Genomic DNA, 15,910 nt, shown 5'->3' with positions numbered 1-15,910 from the left:
GAGTTTAAGCTCCATGTTGGGTGCGGAGCCTACTTTTAAAAAAAAATTAGCCAACAGTTACTTTTGGGTAGTAGAATTCTTACCTTCTAGTTTTTATTTTTAGTTTTCCAAAATGAAAAGAAAATAAACTATTAATACAAAAATGCTATAGTATTTGTCCAGTGTACAATTACACACTGTCAGAAAGATCCAACAAAATCCTGATCAAGCTACTTTAGCCTCTAAAAAAAAAGTTAGATATTAGACCTTAAAGGCTAGTGATACATTCTATGTCACTGCATTCTGATCTTCTGATGGATTCTTTACAAGCTAAATACCCAAGAATAGCAAAAAACAAAACAAAACAAAACCCACATTCCACTTTGCAGAATAATTTCATGGAATCATTCATTTTATGTTTACATTTGTCTGTATGATTGTTTATAGGTTCAAATCAAGAAAAAGTACATATCTCTTCTTAGCCCCCAAGAGTGTATGAACCACTATGAGTTGGAAAAACAAATGGATGCTGAAATTATCACTTCAGCACATTCTGTGGGTTCAGTTACTAGAAATCACAGATTTTATAGGATGAAAGAGAACCACAAACAAAATAAATGAAGCTGAGTCGTCTTACCTTTAACACAGACTATTATGTTTTCCTTTTTATTTTCTAAATAAAAATCCCTCTTATTCCTAGTCTGTGGATTTCAAATTCAGTATTTTATATTACTTATAAAAATAAATAAGCTAACATTTTAAACTTCTACCCTTCAAGTATTACAATGAGTTTCTAGAGTATTATGATTAGATTTACTTTCTAGCAGTGGCCTCTGGGAATAGAAAATTAATGGGAAAGGGGCATGATGGAACTTTCTGAGATTATGAAAAAGTTCTACAGCTGATTCTGGGTGGTGGTTAGAGGTATATCCACCCATCAAAAACGATCTGATTGAATACTTAAGGCCTGTACATTTTACTGTGTATGTTATACTTCCAAAAAATTCCCTTCTAAATGATTGACACGCATACTTTTAAAATACCTAATATTAAAAATTCTGGAAGCTAAAGCTGCCAAGTTTGTCTCTGTGTGTTATTAGCAGGTGTTAAATCATACTCATCCACAAAGATACAATTCCTAACAGGACTTCAGTTTATTACTACCAACATTGCACAACTGAATGCATGACCAAACGTAAATATTAAGGTACACTCCTTTTTTGCCAAACACTGCAAAAAAAAAAAAAAAAAAAATCAAAACCGAACACAAATTACACTCCCTCACACACATCAAAAACTAACCCCTAACGGTAACTGTACCATATGGGTTACATCCAGAACTACCCATTGTATTCAATTCAAAAATCCTTCAAATTACAAAGTTACACTTACTATTGTACATTTTCTGTAATCTAAGTAATATAAAAGTCACCATATTCTTTGGCATACTGACTAGCTGAAGACAAAATCCTTCACCCTCAATTTTACTAGCCTCAAAATGGTTTCAGGGGGAAATAAAGAAACAAGCTTAGGTGAAGAAACACACACAAAAAAACCACCAAAAAAACCCAAACCAAGGAATTCCAGAAAGTGCAAGCATACCCAGAGGAAGCACAGACACAGCTTCAGCCTCATTCCCACAGTTCTTAGTAACACCACTACACGGAGAAAACATCCCACGGAGAAAAACCGGAAGCCACTTACGACAGAGAGAAACTTGCTGATGCATGAAAGTGTGAGTAGAATACAACTTCAAACAAGCAGTTAATAAAACCATCAGCAAAACCGAAGACAAAGAAAAGCCTTGTTGTAAGAGGGAAGTGCCTAAGCTTAAACAAGCGATACATACCCGTCTGTCGATCTTATCACCCTGTAAATTACACATGACAAATTACTCAGAAATATTACTGCTTTAGAAAAATTTAAATCTAGAAAAATCCCTCACAGATGGTCTCTATAAACCCACACCAATACTTTGGGACAGGACAGTTCAAAACCTTTATTATGTAACAGTGCTTCTACATTTTGGAGGAGAAAGGATCATTTTATAGCACTGTGATAACTCAGAGTAGAAGACATCACATCTGGAGAATTTGTCGTTATGCATTAACTGTGAAGACAGTGGTAGAGCAAACTCTCTGGTGGCGGTGGTCAGTTAATTGCTGTTAAGCTTAAGAGAAGCTATTTTCAACAGACAACAACACGAGAATGACAAGTAGTAAATACATAAAGATATGGATATTTGGGGGTAGTTTTTTGAAATCACGAAGAAATAAATGATAAATCAAAGATAAAATAAGCTTTCAACCTAAGTAAACAGATTTTAAACAACAAAGGGAGCGGAAACCCCCCCTTTCACCACAGTTAATTCTTCATAATTCTTTACCTTTAATTTATAGCCTTCTGTGGATGGCACTGATGTTTCTTTAAAAGCTCACAATAAAACAATTCAATGAGTGTGACAAAATTCAAAATTAAGAAGGACACAGGACTTTATCACAGGGAGGGAGGGAGGAAAATTGGAAAATTCTAGGGGACAGCACAATTTTAGACTTAAGTACATGTTTACTCTGAGTGGTTCTGAGTGGTTGATGACCGTAGTTTCACCGAAGAGTGAACCTGAACTGTTCAACAGCAAGGTTGGTGCATGGGGACAAATCATCCATGAGTAAGTGATATTCCTAAACAGCTTCACACCCACACTTCAGTGAAGCTCTGCTGTTCTCACCGGGGTTTAGATGTTCTAGATGTTCACGGGGGTCTAGATGTTCTCATCAGGGGTCTAGAGGTCTGCAGTTACATTTTTGTCTGTCTTACTACCTAAGTTATTAGCTTTAGGATTTTGATGATTTGAGAGCTCACAGACATCAAGGAGTCCAATGGTTAACTGTATCAGCGATGGGCTGGTATCCTACCTTTGCTTCCTACAAGGAAGACTGATTGGTTTGGGAAGAGAAAAAAGGAGGCACATAGCTATGAACCACTTTGTTCGATGCCCTCTTATAAGCTGACCCAAATTTGGCCACAGGGAAGAACGCTGACAGAACAGTGCAAGAACACCGCGGATGATATAAAAGGAAACAAAGAAAAACAAGTCCCCCTTCTGTCCAGAATATGCGTTTCTATCATGAAGCAGACCTTATTAACAATTTGACAAAACCACTCACATAAGAATATTTATTGCTTTCTCTCCACAAACTGTTTCTGGTTACAATGAGCCAATGGGCAGGTAGGTCCACACCTCTTTCCTTTCCTATCTGCATGTACTAAGGATATCCTTAAATTCCTGTATTGCTGACATGCAAATGTGTGGCAGAGACTTTTCCCGCCTTCTAGTGTTCCACTCACCACGTTACCTGTGAAAGGATGTTGGTGCACTGCTGTAATAAAGACACCGGAGGGTTGCCAATACTCGTAGCAAGTTGAACCCTGAGCAACTGTTCCTTCTGGGTAGCGTTTTCTTGCAAAGCGTGGGCAAGGGCCACGGCAGCACACCAGTTTGAAAGCGAATCGGTGGAAAATAGACCTCCGCACAGTAACTGACCCGCGGAGACCGAGTTACCTGTTGCTACAAAGACAGCAAGCAGAGGGTAATAAAAAATTAAATGTTGCTTTACACACACACACAAATAGTTCGAAATAATATTTTAAATTTTGTTAATTAGCAGTATTGAGCTACATCTGTAAAAGTCTGCTTTTCAAAACAAAATGAAAGATGACAAAAAGGACTTTGGAAGAAGTGTGATAGAATAAAGAGATGTAGAACATGTTAGGCATCAAGCTTATGAGATGATACTCCAGAAAATCACTGTCTTAATTAAAAATTTGCTTTATATTTCTAAAGCAAATTCAAGGAAATGCTGTATTTCAAATGTTCCACTACATCTAGGGTTTTTCATCTTACGATATGTTTTATCATTAAAAGCTTGAAAGACTACTTACTTTTTAAAACAGAAATTAGAAAAAAATTATTTACCATCAATAGTGGAAGGTAGGAGCGTTGACACAATTTCTCCTTGTCCTTTCTGATTTTTATATAAGAAACACTGGAAACAATAGAGAACAGCACAGCGCAGTACAAATGGCTGCCTTTCGTTGACCATGGACATGAGAAGAACTACAATTGCCGGCCTGTTGTGTTTAAAAAGAACAGAACAGAAAGAAACATTGCAACCTAAGTATATGAATCAACAGCCAGTCGTTGCCGCTGACTGAAGAACCATAATAATAAAATAGTATTTCCATCAAGTTAATATTTCCATCTCCATTTCACAGGAACATTAACTGCAATGGAGACAAGCGATCTGTTTGCTTAAAGCCCAGAGGAGGGGGTGTGGTATCTGAGCCCAAATACCTAAGCTCCAAAGACCACAAACTCTTTTAAAACAGCAACATGCTTATCTTGTCAGATGATTTCTAGTTCCAGAACATACAGTTGAACTTCTTAAGGGAATAAGATGTATATACGAGATATACTAAAAACCCAAAGTTTTCAGAGAAATCGCAAGATTTCCCTTTTCCTACCTTGGTGGGTTTGAAGGTGCATTTACAGAAGCAAAGTAGTCTTGGTTTACTTGGTAGCCTCGAATAACTTCTGATACAGTATTAATGGTCTATTAAGGGGGGAAAAATAAAAGTTTACAGAGAGAACGTCAAGGAAGAAAACCCGTTTTCAAAGAAGAAAATGTTTTATCCTTCTGTGTTTTGCTTTTAAATGCCAAAACTCAGACACCAAAAAAAGCAGTGACAGCATTATAATATTCTAACACTTTTTTGAAATAACATTTTAAAACATTAAGTGCAGGCCTCTAATTAGAAATAACACCTGACTACAAGCATTTAAAATATCAAAAAACTAAAATTAATAGTATTCTCTAAGAGACAGAATCTGTTTCTACAAAACAAGGATGCTTTAGGATAAAATCAGAGAAGACATTTAAAATCTAAAAAATTAAATTTCAATTTAAGGATGAAGTTGAAATACCTCCAAGAAAATAGAATAAAAAGACAAACTAAGTCCAGACAAAGTCCAACAATCTTTCAATAGAGTTGCAGAAGCAGGACATAAAAAAAATTATCAGGAAATATGAAAAGCATTCCCAGAACTGAGAACACATGTCTATAGCTTGAAAGGGCCCAGTGAGTGACAAAAATAATTGAAGAGGGGAAAAAAAGTCTGTAGTACTGTACATCATCAGGATATTTCTGGAAACAAGAAAGAAAGAGAAGATCCCAAAAGTTTCTACAGAAAAAAAGATTACATAAAAAGGATTAAGATTAAAAATGGCTTCAGATTTTTAAACGGCAGCATTGAAATAATGTCTGAAAGTTGAGTGTTATGGTTTCCAACTCTGAATGGATACCTAGCCAAATATTTGAACTGAAAGTAGATGACATCAAAGAGCTAAAACCAAGTTCTCCTGCCTTTTTCGGGAAGTTAAATAAACTAAGATAACGAGCCAAAACGTTTAGGGATAAAGACACAGCCTGGTCACTAAGGGATTTCAGTCAAGAGAGAACTAAAAAGAGATCGTAGGGGGCTGGTCAAAGTCCCAGGACAAGAGGTGTGCACAGAAGGAGACAATAACCAGCCCATACTGGAGCAGGGGGATGGAAGCTTCCAGAAAGAAAACCAGCTGGGATAGAAATGATATGTTAAGCACGTGATAGCACTAATATGCAGGCACACAGAACATCAGTAAGACGAAAAAAGAACACTACTACAACTTAGGAAAGAGAAAGGGATATTTAACAAAAGATACGGGCAACCTGTCAGGACCCCTCTCACTCTTGAGAGCTTTTTCTGTATCTTCACTTAATAAACTTCTATCACTTAAAAAAAGAAAGATAATTAGCTCTGTTCCCTGCTCTGGCTTAGCAGGGAACAGTATTTATATAGTCATAAAATTATAAGCCCTGAGTACTGATTTACACACGAATTACTGGGGTGACAGAAGGAAGTCAAGTGAAAGGGTTATATAATGGGAAGCAAGACTTTAGTCAGGGTGGAGGGAGGCTAACGACAGCGGGTTTTGTTACAGAACTGTTATTATCATCTCTTCTTTTAATGTGCATGTGTTAATTTGAGAGGAATTTCAAAACAGTTCAAACAAACTCCACCTTTCTTTCCTTCAAACTAACTTCCTTTTTAATGGGCAGGCAAGAAAAAATGCCAAACATCAGGGAGAAAAAATGTACCATTCTAGGAATATGTAAGACTACTTAAAGTCTCAAGTCTTATTTGACTAAATCATACTGTTCTCAAAATTAAAACCATCAATCATACTGGGTATTCCTGCTGAATACAGTAAAATTAATGAACTCCTGTATGCTTTCACATTATTCATATACTATTGAACTTGAGGACGGAGTATACCTTTGGGGCTTAATACTGTCATATTATGCTAAGTAGATTTTAGTAGGACCAGTTAGGAATTAAACATATAAAAGTGGTTCACTTCTACTGTTTTTCCTTTAGCTGACATCTAAGTCCTCTTAGGATTCCCGATTTCAGCGGGCCCCAAGCAGCCCCCGGCCCCACACAGTTTACCTCGGTCAGGATGTCAGCAGGAACGCCCGTGGCCATGAGGATGGTGCAGAGCTGCTGCAGTAGGCCGCACTGGAACATAGCTTTCTGGCAGCTGCTCGTAGCCCCGGGAGGGTTGGTGGGAGAGACCAGCACGCGAACAAGCTGCGAAAGAAGAGCAAACAAAATGTGTCTTTTTTTTTTAACTTTTTTTTTCTTTTTAACTTTTTTTTATAAACATATAATATATTTTTATCCCCAGGGGTACAGGTCTGTGAATCGCCAGGTTTACAGACTTCACAGCATTCACCATAGCACATACCCTCCCCAGTGTCCATAACCCCAGCCCCCTACCCCCACACCCCCCCATCACCCTCAGTTTGTTTTGTGAGATTAAGAGTCACTTATGGTTTGTCTCCCTCCCAATCCCATCTTGTTTCATTGATTCTTCTGTGTCTTTTGAAGATTTGAAAAGTCCGGAGGGAAAGGATCTGTATGAACACGAGCATCTGGGTGAAGGCTTCCCTCCCCTCCTCGGCCAGATCTAGGGGCTCTTCCCTTCACGCTCTCAGGGAACAGCTCGGCGACAGCGCACAGTGTGCTACGCCTTTTGCGCCACTTTGTCGCCTTCAGGGGATTGTGAACTCCCGAGCAGAGACTGCCTCAGTCATTTTTGTTCCAAAGAACAAGCCCAGTATTTATAACGTAGTTTATATTCAACGAGTGAACAGATGAATGGAGTAACAGGGTGGTATATTTCTTATCAAAGCAAAGATGAACTACCTAATTACAGAGCAGATCTGGGAACAGAGTGGTCTGAGGTGTGATAAATTCCCCTTCACTGGGAGCTACTTAAAGAGAGACCAGAACTAACTGAAGACGTGGTAGAAGATTTGCGCATTACACAAGCGGTTGGCCTCATTGATTGTTAACGCTAATTAAATCCTTACGGCTCAATGATTAGCCTGAACTTGAACATGAAATCTGAGAAACAAAAAAATGTCATCCCTAACATTTTCAGCACTGTTATATCTACAAAATAATTTTATATGCATCTTGTATTTTAAAACTACACTCACAGGTCTGTGTGTGTACAAAGCCTTATATATTAAGATCACATGGGAAATTTGTGATAACACTTTATTAAGAGGGTTGATTAAGGGGTGCCTGGGTGGCTCAGTCAGCTGGACATCTGCCTTTGGCTCAGGTAATGATCCCAGCGTCCTGGGATCAAGGCCCAAGTTGGGCTCCCTGCTCAATGCGGAGTCTGCCTCTTCCTCTCCCCCGGCCCTCCCCTGCTTATGCTCTTTCTTTCCTCTCTCAAATAAATAAATAAAATCTTTAAAAAAAAAAAAAAAGAGGGTTGATTCATACACTGATGTCACTAGAGAGCAACTTTAGGATTACCTATTAATTTAAATCCTTAAACCTTTCTAGTTAGGCCTCCGAGGCTTTTGATTTTTTAATTTATCCTCCTATCCTTATGTGTCTGGGTGGGGGGTGGCAGAGGAAATATATATACATATATATGTATATATGTGTATATGTGTATATGTATATATATATATGTACATGTGTAAAACAAATACCAAGCTAGATGTCATTTCTCCCATAAATATTTCTATATGCATCTCTAACTAAAAAGGATTTTAAAAAACATAATCATCATGCTATCACCATACCCAACAAAATCAACAATAATTCCCTAATACAATCTAATCACTTGGGTATCTTTATTGATGATGTAAAAAAAAGAAAAAACAATTATCCATTTTCTAGATGACAGAGAAGTAGGAAAAGGTGACTGAAGAAAGAGGTAATACTTAATATGAGGGTAACAAAATAAGGGAAGACTTAATAACAACATTCAAATCTGTAAAATACTGTAAGGAATGGACTTGTATTTTCCCAGAAAGCAAACCAAGGGGAAGTCTGTAGAAGTTATATCAAGACAGACTTTAACACATTATATGGATTAAGTTTTTAATAACTGGAATTATCCCAAAACGAAAAGGATTTTCTCATAAGGTACAAAGCAATTTTCTCATGAGCTTTCTGAGAGTTGCTGGCAGTAACTGTTCAAAAAATGAGGGGTATATATGCCTGTAGGCATAGGAGGCAGAACTAGTCATAACACTATCATTTCAGGACAAAATTAAAGTGTTTTACGACTAAAAAATGTTTTGAAAAGATGAGCATCCCCCAAATTTAATCTGTAAAAGCTGAATAAAATATTCTTAAGCACATCAATTTCAACTTACAGAATTTTTAAGATCAATCATGATTTCAACTGCAATGATGAATAAACTCCAGTTAGGATGTTTACTATTCGAACAGGACCATTTATCACCATTTTTGGTGTATTTTCATTTGGTGCAACATAGAGAACTCAAAGTACAAGCAACCCTACATACAGCTATAAAGAAATAGCATTGGACAGGTTGAAAAAACAGAAGATAACCTGCGACCTATGAAGTCACGAATGTATCAACCACTCGATTTTTGACATGGAGATATATTAAAGTGAATTAAACTCAGGCTCTTTATTTTGAAGTTTACGTTCAAGATTTTATTCAGTTTTTTTTAAGTCAAGAGTACTTAAAGAACCAATTTACTACCTACCTAATTTTTGTTGATATTCAGTATGCTAGTCTACATTTTTGTTTTTGTTTTTTGGTAAAATAGTACTTTACTTTTTAAACAGCAACACTTTCTTCAAAAATAATTCCTTACATAGTACCCTAAACTACAAAACACGCGTGGACTCCTCCAGCACTTTAAAAGATCACTGCTCGGCAGGACGGACCTTAGTTTTTGCCCATCACCAGACCCTTCACTCTGTCTAATCACCTTTTGAAAGGTACTTTTCTAGAGGAAGTTCCTTTATTAAGAAAGTGGTACTGGGCAAAGATATCAAGCTTACTACTTTGGATGCTATTCTGAAAGGATAAAAACTAACACAGTCTTGAAATCTGTAATACTGACAGATGAAAACAGAAGTGATGAAGGGAGGAATGTAAAACAGAAAGATTCTACCCATGTGGTCCTATAAAGTATTTTCCTAACCACTATAATGTATTATCTAAATAGGGACAGTTTAGAAGTGAAAGAGGGCACTGTTACAGTAATTACAAAATGAATACTATCCAGGCGAAATGGGGCATCTGGTCGTCCTAATAATCGATCAACTCCCAGGGTATGCAGCAATATTCAGACTCTAATTATTAGAGAAACTATCCATTTAGTTTTAAGGAAAACAACTTCAGAGATGCAGACATAATGCAGAGATATTAAAAAACCCACAAGACTCACCAGAGAGTCGGTAAGTTGGGAGGCTAGCGTATAAATTTAAGGATTGAGAAGGCATAATAAAGGAATAAGTAAGTAAAATACTTCAAAGAATTTCATATATTCTCTGATGCAGAAATCATTTGGGATCCTACTGTCTTCAATTTTACTACCATCACCACTAAGCTTTCACCATAAAGCTTAAATAAAGTTACCTGTGATGTGTCAGTTGAACCTGCATCCGATTTAAAACAGATTATTAATCTTTGGGGGCAGGTATATTAATATTCATTTCCTAGCGGTCAGTGCCTAACTCCCAGTAAATGTTTACTGAATGAATTTATTTGTTGAACGTAGTATTCTGAATATTAAAGCCTTAACTGAAGAAATCAGATTTTAAAAATTCAAATCGACAATCTAACCTCTTATTCTCTGGGTGCAAAAGGTTCATCAGGACACTATATATTTGGATTTGCTTTAAAATAATGCAGCAGGACAAGAAAGTGAGATAAAATGAAACAAAACTGCCAGGTGTTAATAATTATCGAAGCTGAGTGATGGACGTGATAATGGGGCCGGGGGAGGCCGAGGGCAGAGGATCTCTGAATATACCTGCAAATTATACTAAAAGATTTTTTAAAGCCCATCTGAAACCAACTCAACATCCTAAATTTATCAAACACGAGCAATTTGCTTTGCTTTGAAAGGAACAATGTCAAAATTTTTATCACATTTGTATCTAACTACAGTATACCTGTAGCATTACGTGCAGATTAGTCACTTTCTGTGCAGACCAGCCAGAATTTTCATCTCCAACATGAAACCAAGGTTTCATACGTTGAATATATGAGCCTTCTTTAAAAAAATTTTGATTGGAATTGTTGTTTTTTAACAAGTTTTGGAGCAAAATCAGACAATCTTCCACTACTATACCTGGGAAAAGAATGTAAAATGCAAGCGTTAAGGCTGATAAAACCCAAAGGTAAATTCAATCCCCAAATACTTTTTGCGGCTGGGGCGGGGCTTGGGGGGTGGGGTGGGCAGGAGGGTGATGTGCTGAGGGAGGCGGAGAGAAATTTTTTTTTAAGATTTTATTTATTTATTTGAAAGAGAGAGAGACAGTGAGAGGGAATACAAGCAGGGGAAGCGGAAGAGGGAGAGGCAGGCTTCCCAAGGAGCAGGGAGCCCGATGCGGGGCTCGATCCCAGGACCCTGAGATCATGACCTGAGCTGAAGGCAGAGGCCCAACCGACTGAGCCACACAAGCGCCCCGAGAATCTTTTTTTTTTTAAAGATTTTATTTATTTATATTAGAGAGAGAGAGAGGCAGAGACGTGCATAGGCATGCGTGCAGGGGAGAAGCAAAGAGGAAGGAAGATTACGCTCCATGCTGAGCTCACAGTCCCAGGCAAGGCTTGATCTCCTGACTCTGAGATCATGACCGGATGACCGGATGACCTGAGCTTGAGCCAAAATCAAGAGTACAAAACTTAACTGACTGAGTCACCCAGACCAAACACCCCCACCACTCTTTAAAAAAAAGACAAATCTCCAAGCTCAGCATTTCTTCAGTTCCGCAAGGTAGAAAGCCTGTGCTGACTCCTGATGGCCACAGGCCACAAGCCGTATGCTCTGATTCAGGTCCCCACCGATTTCTTGACCACTGTGTTCAACTATCCACTCACCTCAGTAACTCATATTTTTTTTTTTTTAAGATTTTATTTATTTATTTGACAGAGAGAGATTACAAGTAGGCAGAGAGGCAGGCAGAGAGAGGAGGAAGCAGGCTCCCCGCTGAGCAGAGAGCCCGATGCGGGACTCGATCCCAGGACCCCGAGATCATGACCCGAGCTGAAGGCTGCGGCTTAACCCACTGAGCCACCCAGGCGCCCCAGTAACTTATATTTTTTCTTCAGATTCCAGATTAAACATCAAGCCCTGATGACCGGGCTAGTCTCACCAGCTACATGCTTCATAAAAGCCTGTTCCTTTTATTATGCAGTATGTGTCTTGTCCACTAGGTTATAATTCATAAAGACAGGAATGTGAACGTCCTACTAGGATATAGTGACTTACCCTATGTCCTCAGCAGAGAGAGAGAAAAGATATAACTATCAGGTTGCTATTAAATATTTGTTGAATGAATCAACCGTATCTTAATCTCTAAGAAGCACCTGACATTGTCGTCTTGACGTCTTCCTTGAAACTTCCTCTTGCCTTGGTTTCTAGAACACGAATTACTCTCTTCTCATTTTCCTTACATGCCTCCGGCCACTCCTCAGGCTTCCCATGGATCCTGGCTCCGGTTCTCCATCTACTCCTCTCTCTGCTCACGACACACTGTTCCACGGGGTACGTGCACCCACACCACAGCTTACACTGCTTTCATGGCTTAAAGCTCTCCAATGATCTCCACTTCAAGTGCCAGTTTAACCAAGGATCTGTTCCCTCTGTTGACAATATGACTGATACTAGATGCTCACAGCTGAGAGGCTCCTATGCATACTACATCCACACTTTTACCTCTACTAGTTGAACTTTATGTTTACAAAAATCAGTTGCTTTTTTTTTTTTTTAATTAATAGACTTTATTTTGGGGGGCACCTTGGCAGCTCAGTCCGAAAAGCATAACCACTGTTTATTTTGGGGTCTTTTGAGTTCAAGCCCTTTGTTGAGTGTCAAGATCACTCAAATAAACAAAACTATTTTAAAAAAGGACTATTTCTTAGAGCAGTTTAACAGTGTTTTGTAGAGAAATTTTCAGTGTTAATGTAGTCTATGTACCCATTTTTTCTTTCATGGATCATGCCTCTAGTATTGGACCTAAGAGTAAACAACTTCTGTTTATGTTTCCACATAACCTTAACTACAGTATATTGTTACAATTGTTCTTTTCTATTATTAGTTGTTGTTAATCTCTTACTGTGCCTAATTTGTAAATTAAACTTTATCATGGGTATGTATGTATAGGAAAAAAACACTGTATACGTAAGGTTTGGTACTATCTAGGATTTCAGGTATCCACTCGGGGTCTTGGAATATATTCCTTATAGATAGGGTTTTTATAAAAACTAAGTCTTTGGCAAAACTCAATGAAAGCAAGTCATTAAGAACAGCTGTTGTTATATATGGCTAATGTAAGTCTAAAAAACAAGAAAAACCCACGAAGAGCTTGCATTTCACTTTAAAGAAACCCAAAAGCAAACCCTACCTGATGTATTATAGATGTGATATAATAAAGATGCAGAAAGATGATGGGAAAACTCCAATCAGTCGACCCATATTTGAAGAAAAGGGTCTGGCCCTAACTCAAAAGATCACTTTATCAATGCATATTGAAAAAAATTATTACATTTAACTTGAAATAAAAATGTTTAAGGTGCATATTTAAAATATGTTTAAAATCTCTGATTTAACCAGTCCTGCGCTCCAAATGAGAGGCTTCCTGACTTCATACTGCTGGACCATGTGGATCCTCACCTCCTGAGGAGGAATCACTGTATCTGTCTCTTATGAAGGCCCATAAATCTCCAATAAATAAATCTGCCATTCAGGAGCATCAGAAGACCCTGGAGGAAAGAGAATGTCAGAACCCTCACCATCACTGGCAGGCCTTCCCTCCACTGTGCAAAGTTAATTCTAGAGCTTTGAAGGCTACCATTGGTCACAAAGAGCCACTGCAACTTATCTTAGCAATCCTAAAGACTAGCCAATTCTACCTTGTCTTAAAATTGTTTTCCTTGGTCGCCTCTGAAAATATATACCTCGTTAATCACCTTTGCACCTCCAAGTTCTCATCTTAGAATGCTTAATCTTTCAACTCTTTCAAGATGCTACCTCTAATTCCTAAATACTGGTTAATAAAACCTACTATATACCCTCAATCACTTCATGAAAAATTTTTTTTTTTTAAAGATGTATTTATTTTGGAGAGAGATAGCATGCACAAGCAGGGGAGAGGGGCAGAGGGAGAGGGAGAAGCAGACTCCCCACTGAGCAGGGAGCCTGACGCGGTGCTCGATCCCAGGACCCCCCAGATCATGACCTGAGCCGAAGGTAGCCGCTTAACCGACTGAACCACCCAGGTGCCCCAAAATATTTTTTTCTTTAAAGAAGCTACCTTCGGTGCCTGGGTGGCTCACAGTCAGTTATGCGTCTGCCTTCGGTTCATGTCATGATCTCAGGGCCTGGGAATGAGTGTCACATGGGGCTCCCTGCTCATTAGGGAGCCGGCTTCTCCTTCTCCCTCTGCTGCTCCCCCTGCTTGTGTTCTCTACCTGTTAAGTAAATAAAAACAATCCTTAAAAAAAAAAAAAGCAGCAGCTGCCTTTTAACATTCTGAAGGGCAGGCAATTCATGCTCTTGATTCCATGTACGAGTCAGAATGTGGAACCTCTGACCCTCCCAGCCCAGTGTACTTTCCAGAGACCACAGTTCCTCTGCCTTCTCACAAAATCTCCCGTTTCCTTGAGGATCAGGCCATGTGCCCATATGATCCCTTACCACTCCTCATTGCTTATGTAACAAAACCATGGTCACTATTCTGTTCACTGACAGCATCACTGGCATCTTGCTCAAAATCTTCTTTCTCTACTTCCTGCTGTCACTCTTGACTTCAGTGACAATCCCTCTAATACCTGGACTTCTCAGTTCCCTGACCTCACTGTCAGAATTCTCATTCTGTTACAAAACCTCCCACCTTTCCCGCTCCAGTATTTTCAACCTAGCTGTTCTACGGCTTCCCTGAGACTATCAACCCAACAAGTCTTCTTTCTTCCTTTTTAGGAACCTTCTCTATCTCTACTTTCAAACTCCCTGTGTAGCTTAGATTATACAAAACTTCATTTCTTCACTCTGTAGATAATAAACTAAGTTCTCTTGTCTTACTTTCTTTTCATAGCACCTTCCTTTAAAAACAAAATCCTGTGAAAAATTAACTGCTTGGGTTTTTTTCCTCTAGTGCACCTCGGCAGCTCAGTACTGGAAGGGAGTGGGGAGACAAAAGCACCTAATCAAGCAATCTGCAGCGCTGTAAAATCACAGTGAAAACCCTCAATGGGGCTTTTATCCCTGCCTGGAAATCTACCTAATTACAACAGTCAACGAGCTCTCTTATTCCCCCAAAGACTTTTTACCTCCCCATAATTCTCAGCTGGGTCCTCTTCTTTCCCTCTCAGCATGACTCTATTTTCAATTCAACTTCCTACCACCAAATCTGCAAAAGGACCTACCTCGCCACCTGTGCACTCCCCATTATGATGGAAGATGGGCTTCTTTTCCTGTCTTAAAAGCCAACTCCAAACCCTACTCTGGATTCCAATCCTTCCTCCTTTGTTAGGTATTCTGACTCAATGACTGATCATCCTCTCTCTCGTATCCTCCCTCTTCTCAACTTGCTTATATTGGTTGTAGTCCCTCTCGTTTTAAAGAAAAGACCCTCATAGATTAAAGAAGAATAATCTGTATCTCCAAAGATACAGAAAAAAAATTCACTAGAATTCAAGATTCAAGGGCACCTGGGTGGCTCAGCTGGTTAAGCAACTGCCTTCCGCTCAGGTCATGATCCTGAGGTCCTGGGACTGATCCCCACATCAGACCCCCTGTTCTGCAGGGGAGCCTGCTTCTCCCCCTCCATATCCCTGCTGCTCCCCCTGCTTCTGCTCTCTCTTGCTCTGTCAAATAAATAAAATCTTAAAAAAAAAAAAAGAGTTAAAAAAAAATGAAGATTCATTCATGATAAAAACTTAGCAAAAATAAAATTTAATGGCGAGACGTCAGTACTCTTAATAAAGTCAACAACATTCAACAGTGTATTAAAGATTGTAATTAGTGCAATGAGAAGAAAAAGAAAAGAGGTGTAAGAATTGAAAATGAAGAAAAAATGATTAATTTTATGAGTAGAAAATGTGATTATCTACACAGAAAGCCCAATTAGAACCAAGGGTTTAATAAGGTGGTTGGACACAAGATTAACATACAAAAATCAAGTAATGACCAGTTTGAGAATGTAAAAGAAAAAGATCACACTCATATGGTAACAAAACAAAATGCTTAGGAATCAATTTAATAAAAAAAGATGTAATAGGGGTGCCTGGGTGGCTCAGTGGGTTGGGGCCT

The 15,910-nt window shown here is 38.6% G+C and overlaps 1 protein-coding gene across 4 annotated transcripts in view; it reads right to left on the bottom strand.

The window, feature by feature from the left end:
* USO1 (USO1 vesicle transport factor) overlaps positions 1–15,910 on the bottom strand; it is a 94,406-nt gene that overhangs the window by 20,053 nt on the left and 58,443 nt on the right. For 2 of the 4 annotated variants that reach the window (XM_032334596.1, XM_032334597.1), the window contains 6 exons: positions 10,548–10,726; positions 6,530–6,670; positions 4,504–4,592; positions 3,956–4,110; positions 3,336–3,547; positions 1,829–1,849 (listed from right to left, as the gene is read on the bottom strand). In XM_032334596.1, the coding sequence (XP_032190487.1) occupies positions 1,829–1,849; positions 3,336–3,547; positions 3,956–4,110; positions 4,504–4,592; positions 6,530–6,670; positions 10,548–10,726 (797 nt within the window). The remainder of the gene's footprint in view (positions 1–1,828; positions 1,850–3,335; positions 3,548–3,955; positions 4,111–4,503; positions 4,593–6,529; positions 6,671–10,547; positions 10,727–15,910) is intronic. The other 2 variants (XM_032334598.1, XM_032334599.1) reach the window with 1 other exon arrangement.

Source organism: Mustela erminea, chromosome 2 (genome assembly GCF_009829155.1).
Source record: "Mustela erminea isolate mMusErm1 chromosome 2, mMusErm1.Pri, whole genome shotgun sequence".
Classification (NCBI taxonomy): Eukaryota; Metazoa; Chordata; class Mammalia; order Carnivora; family Mustelidae; genus Mustela; species Mustela erminea.
This window is presented reverse-complemented; position numbering and strand designations above follow the sequence as displayed.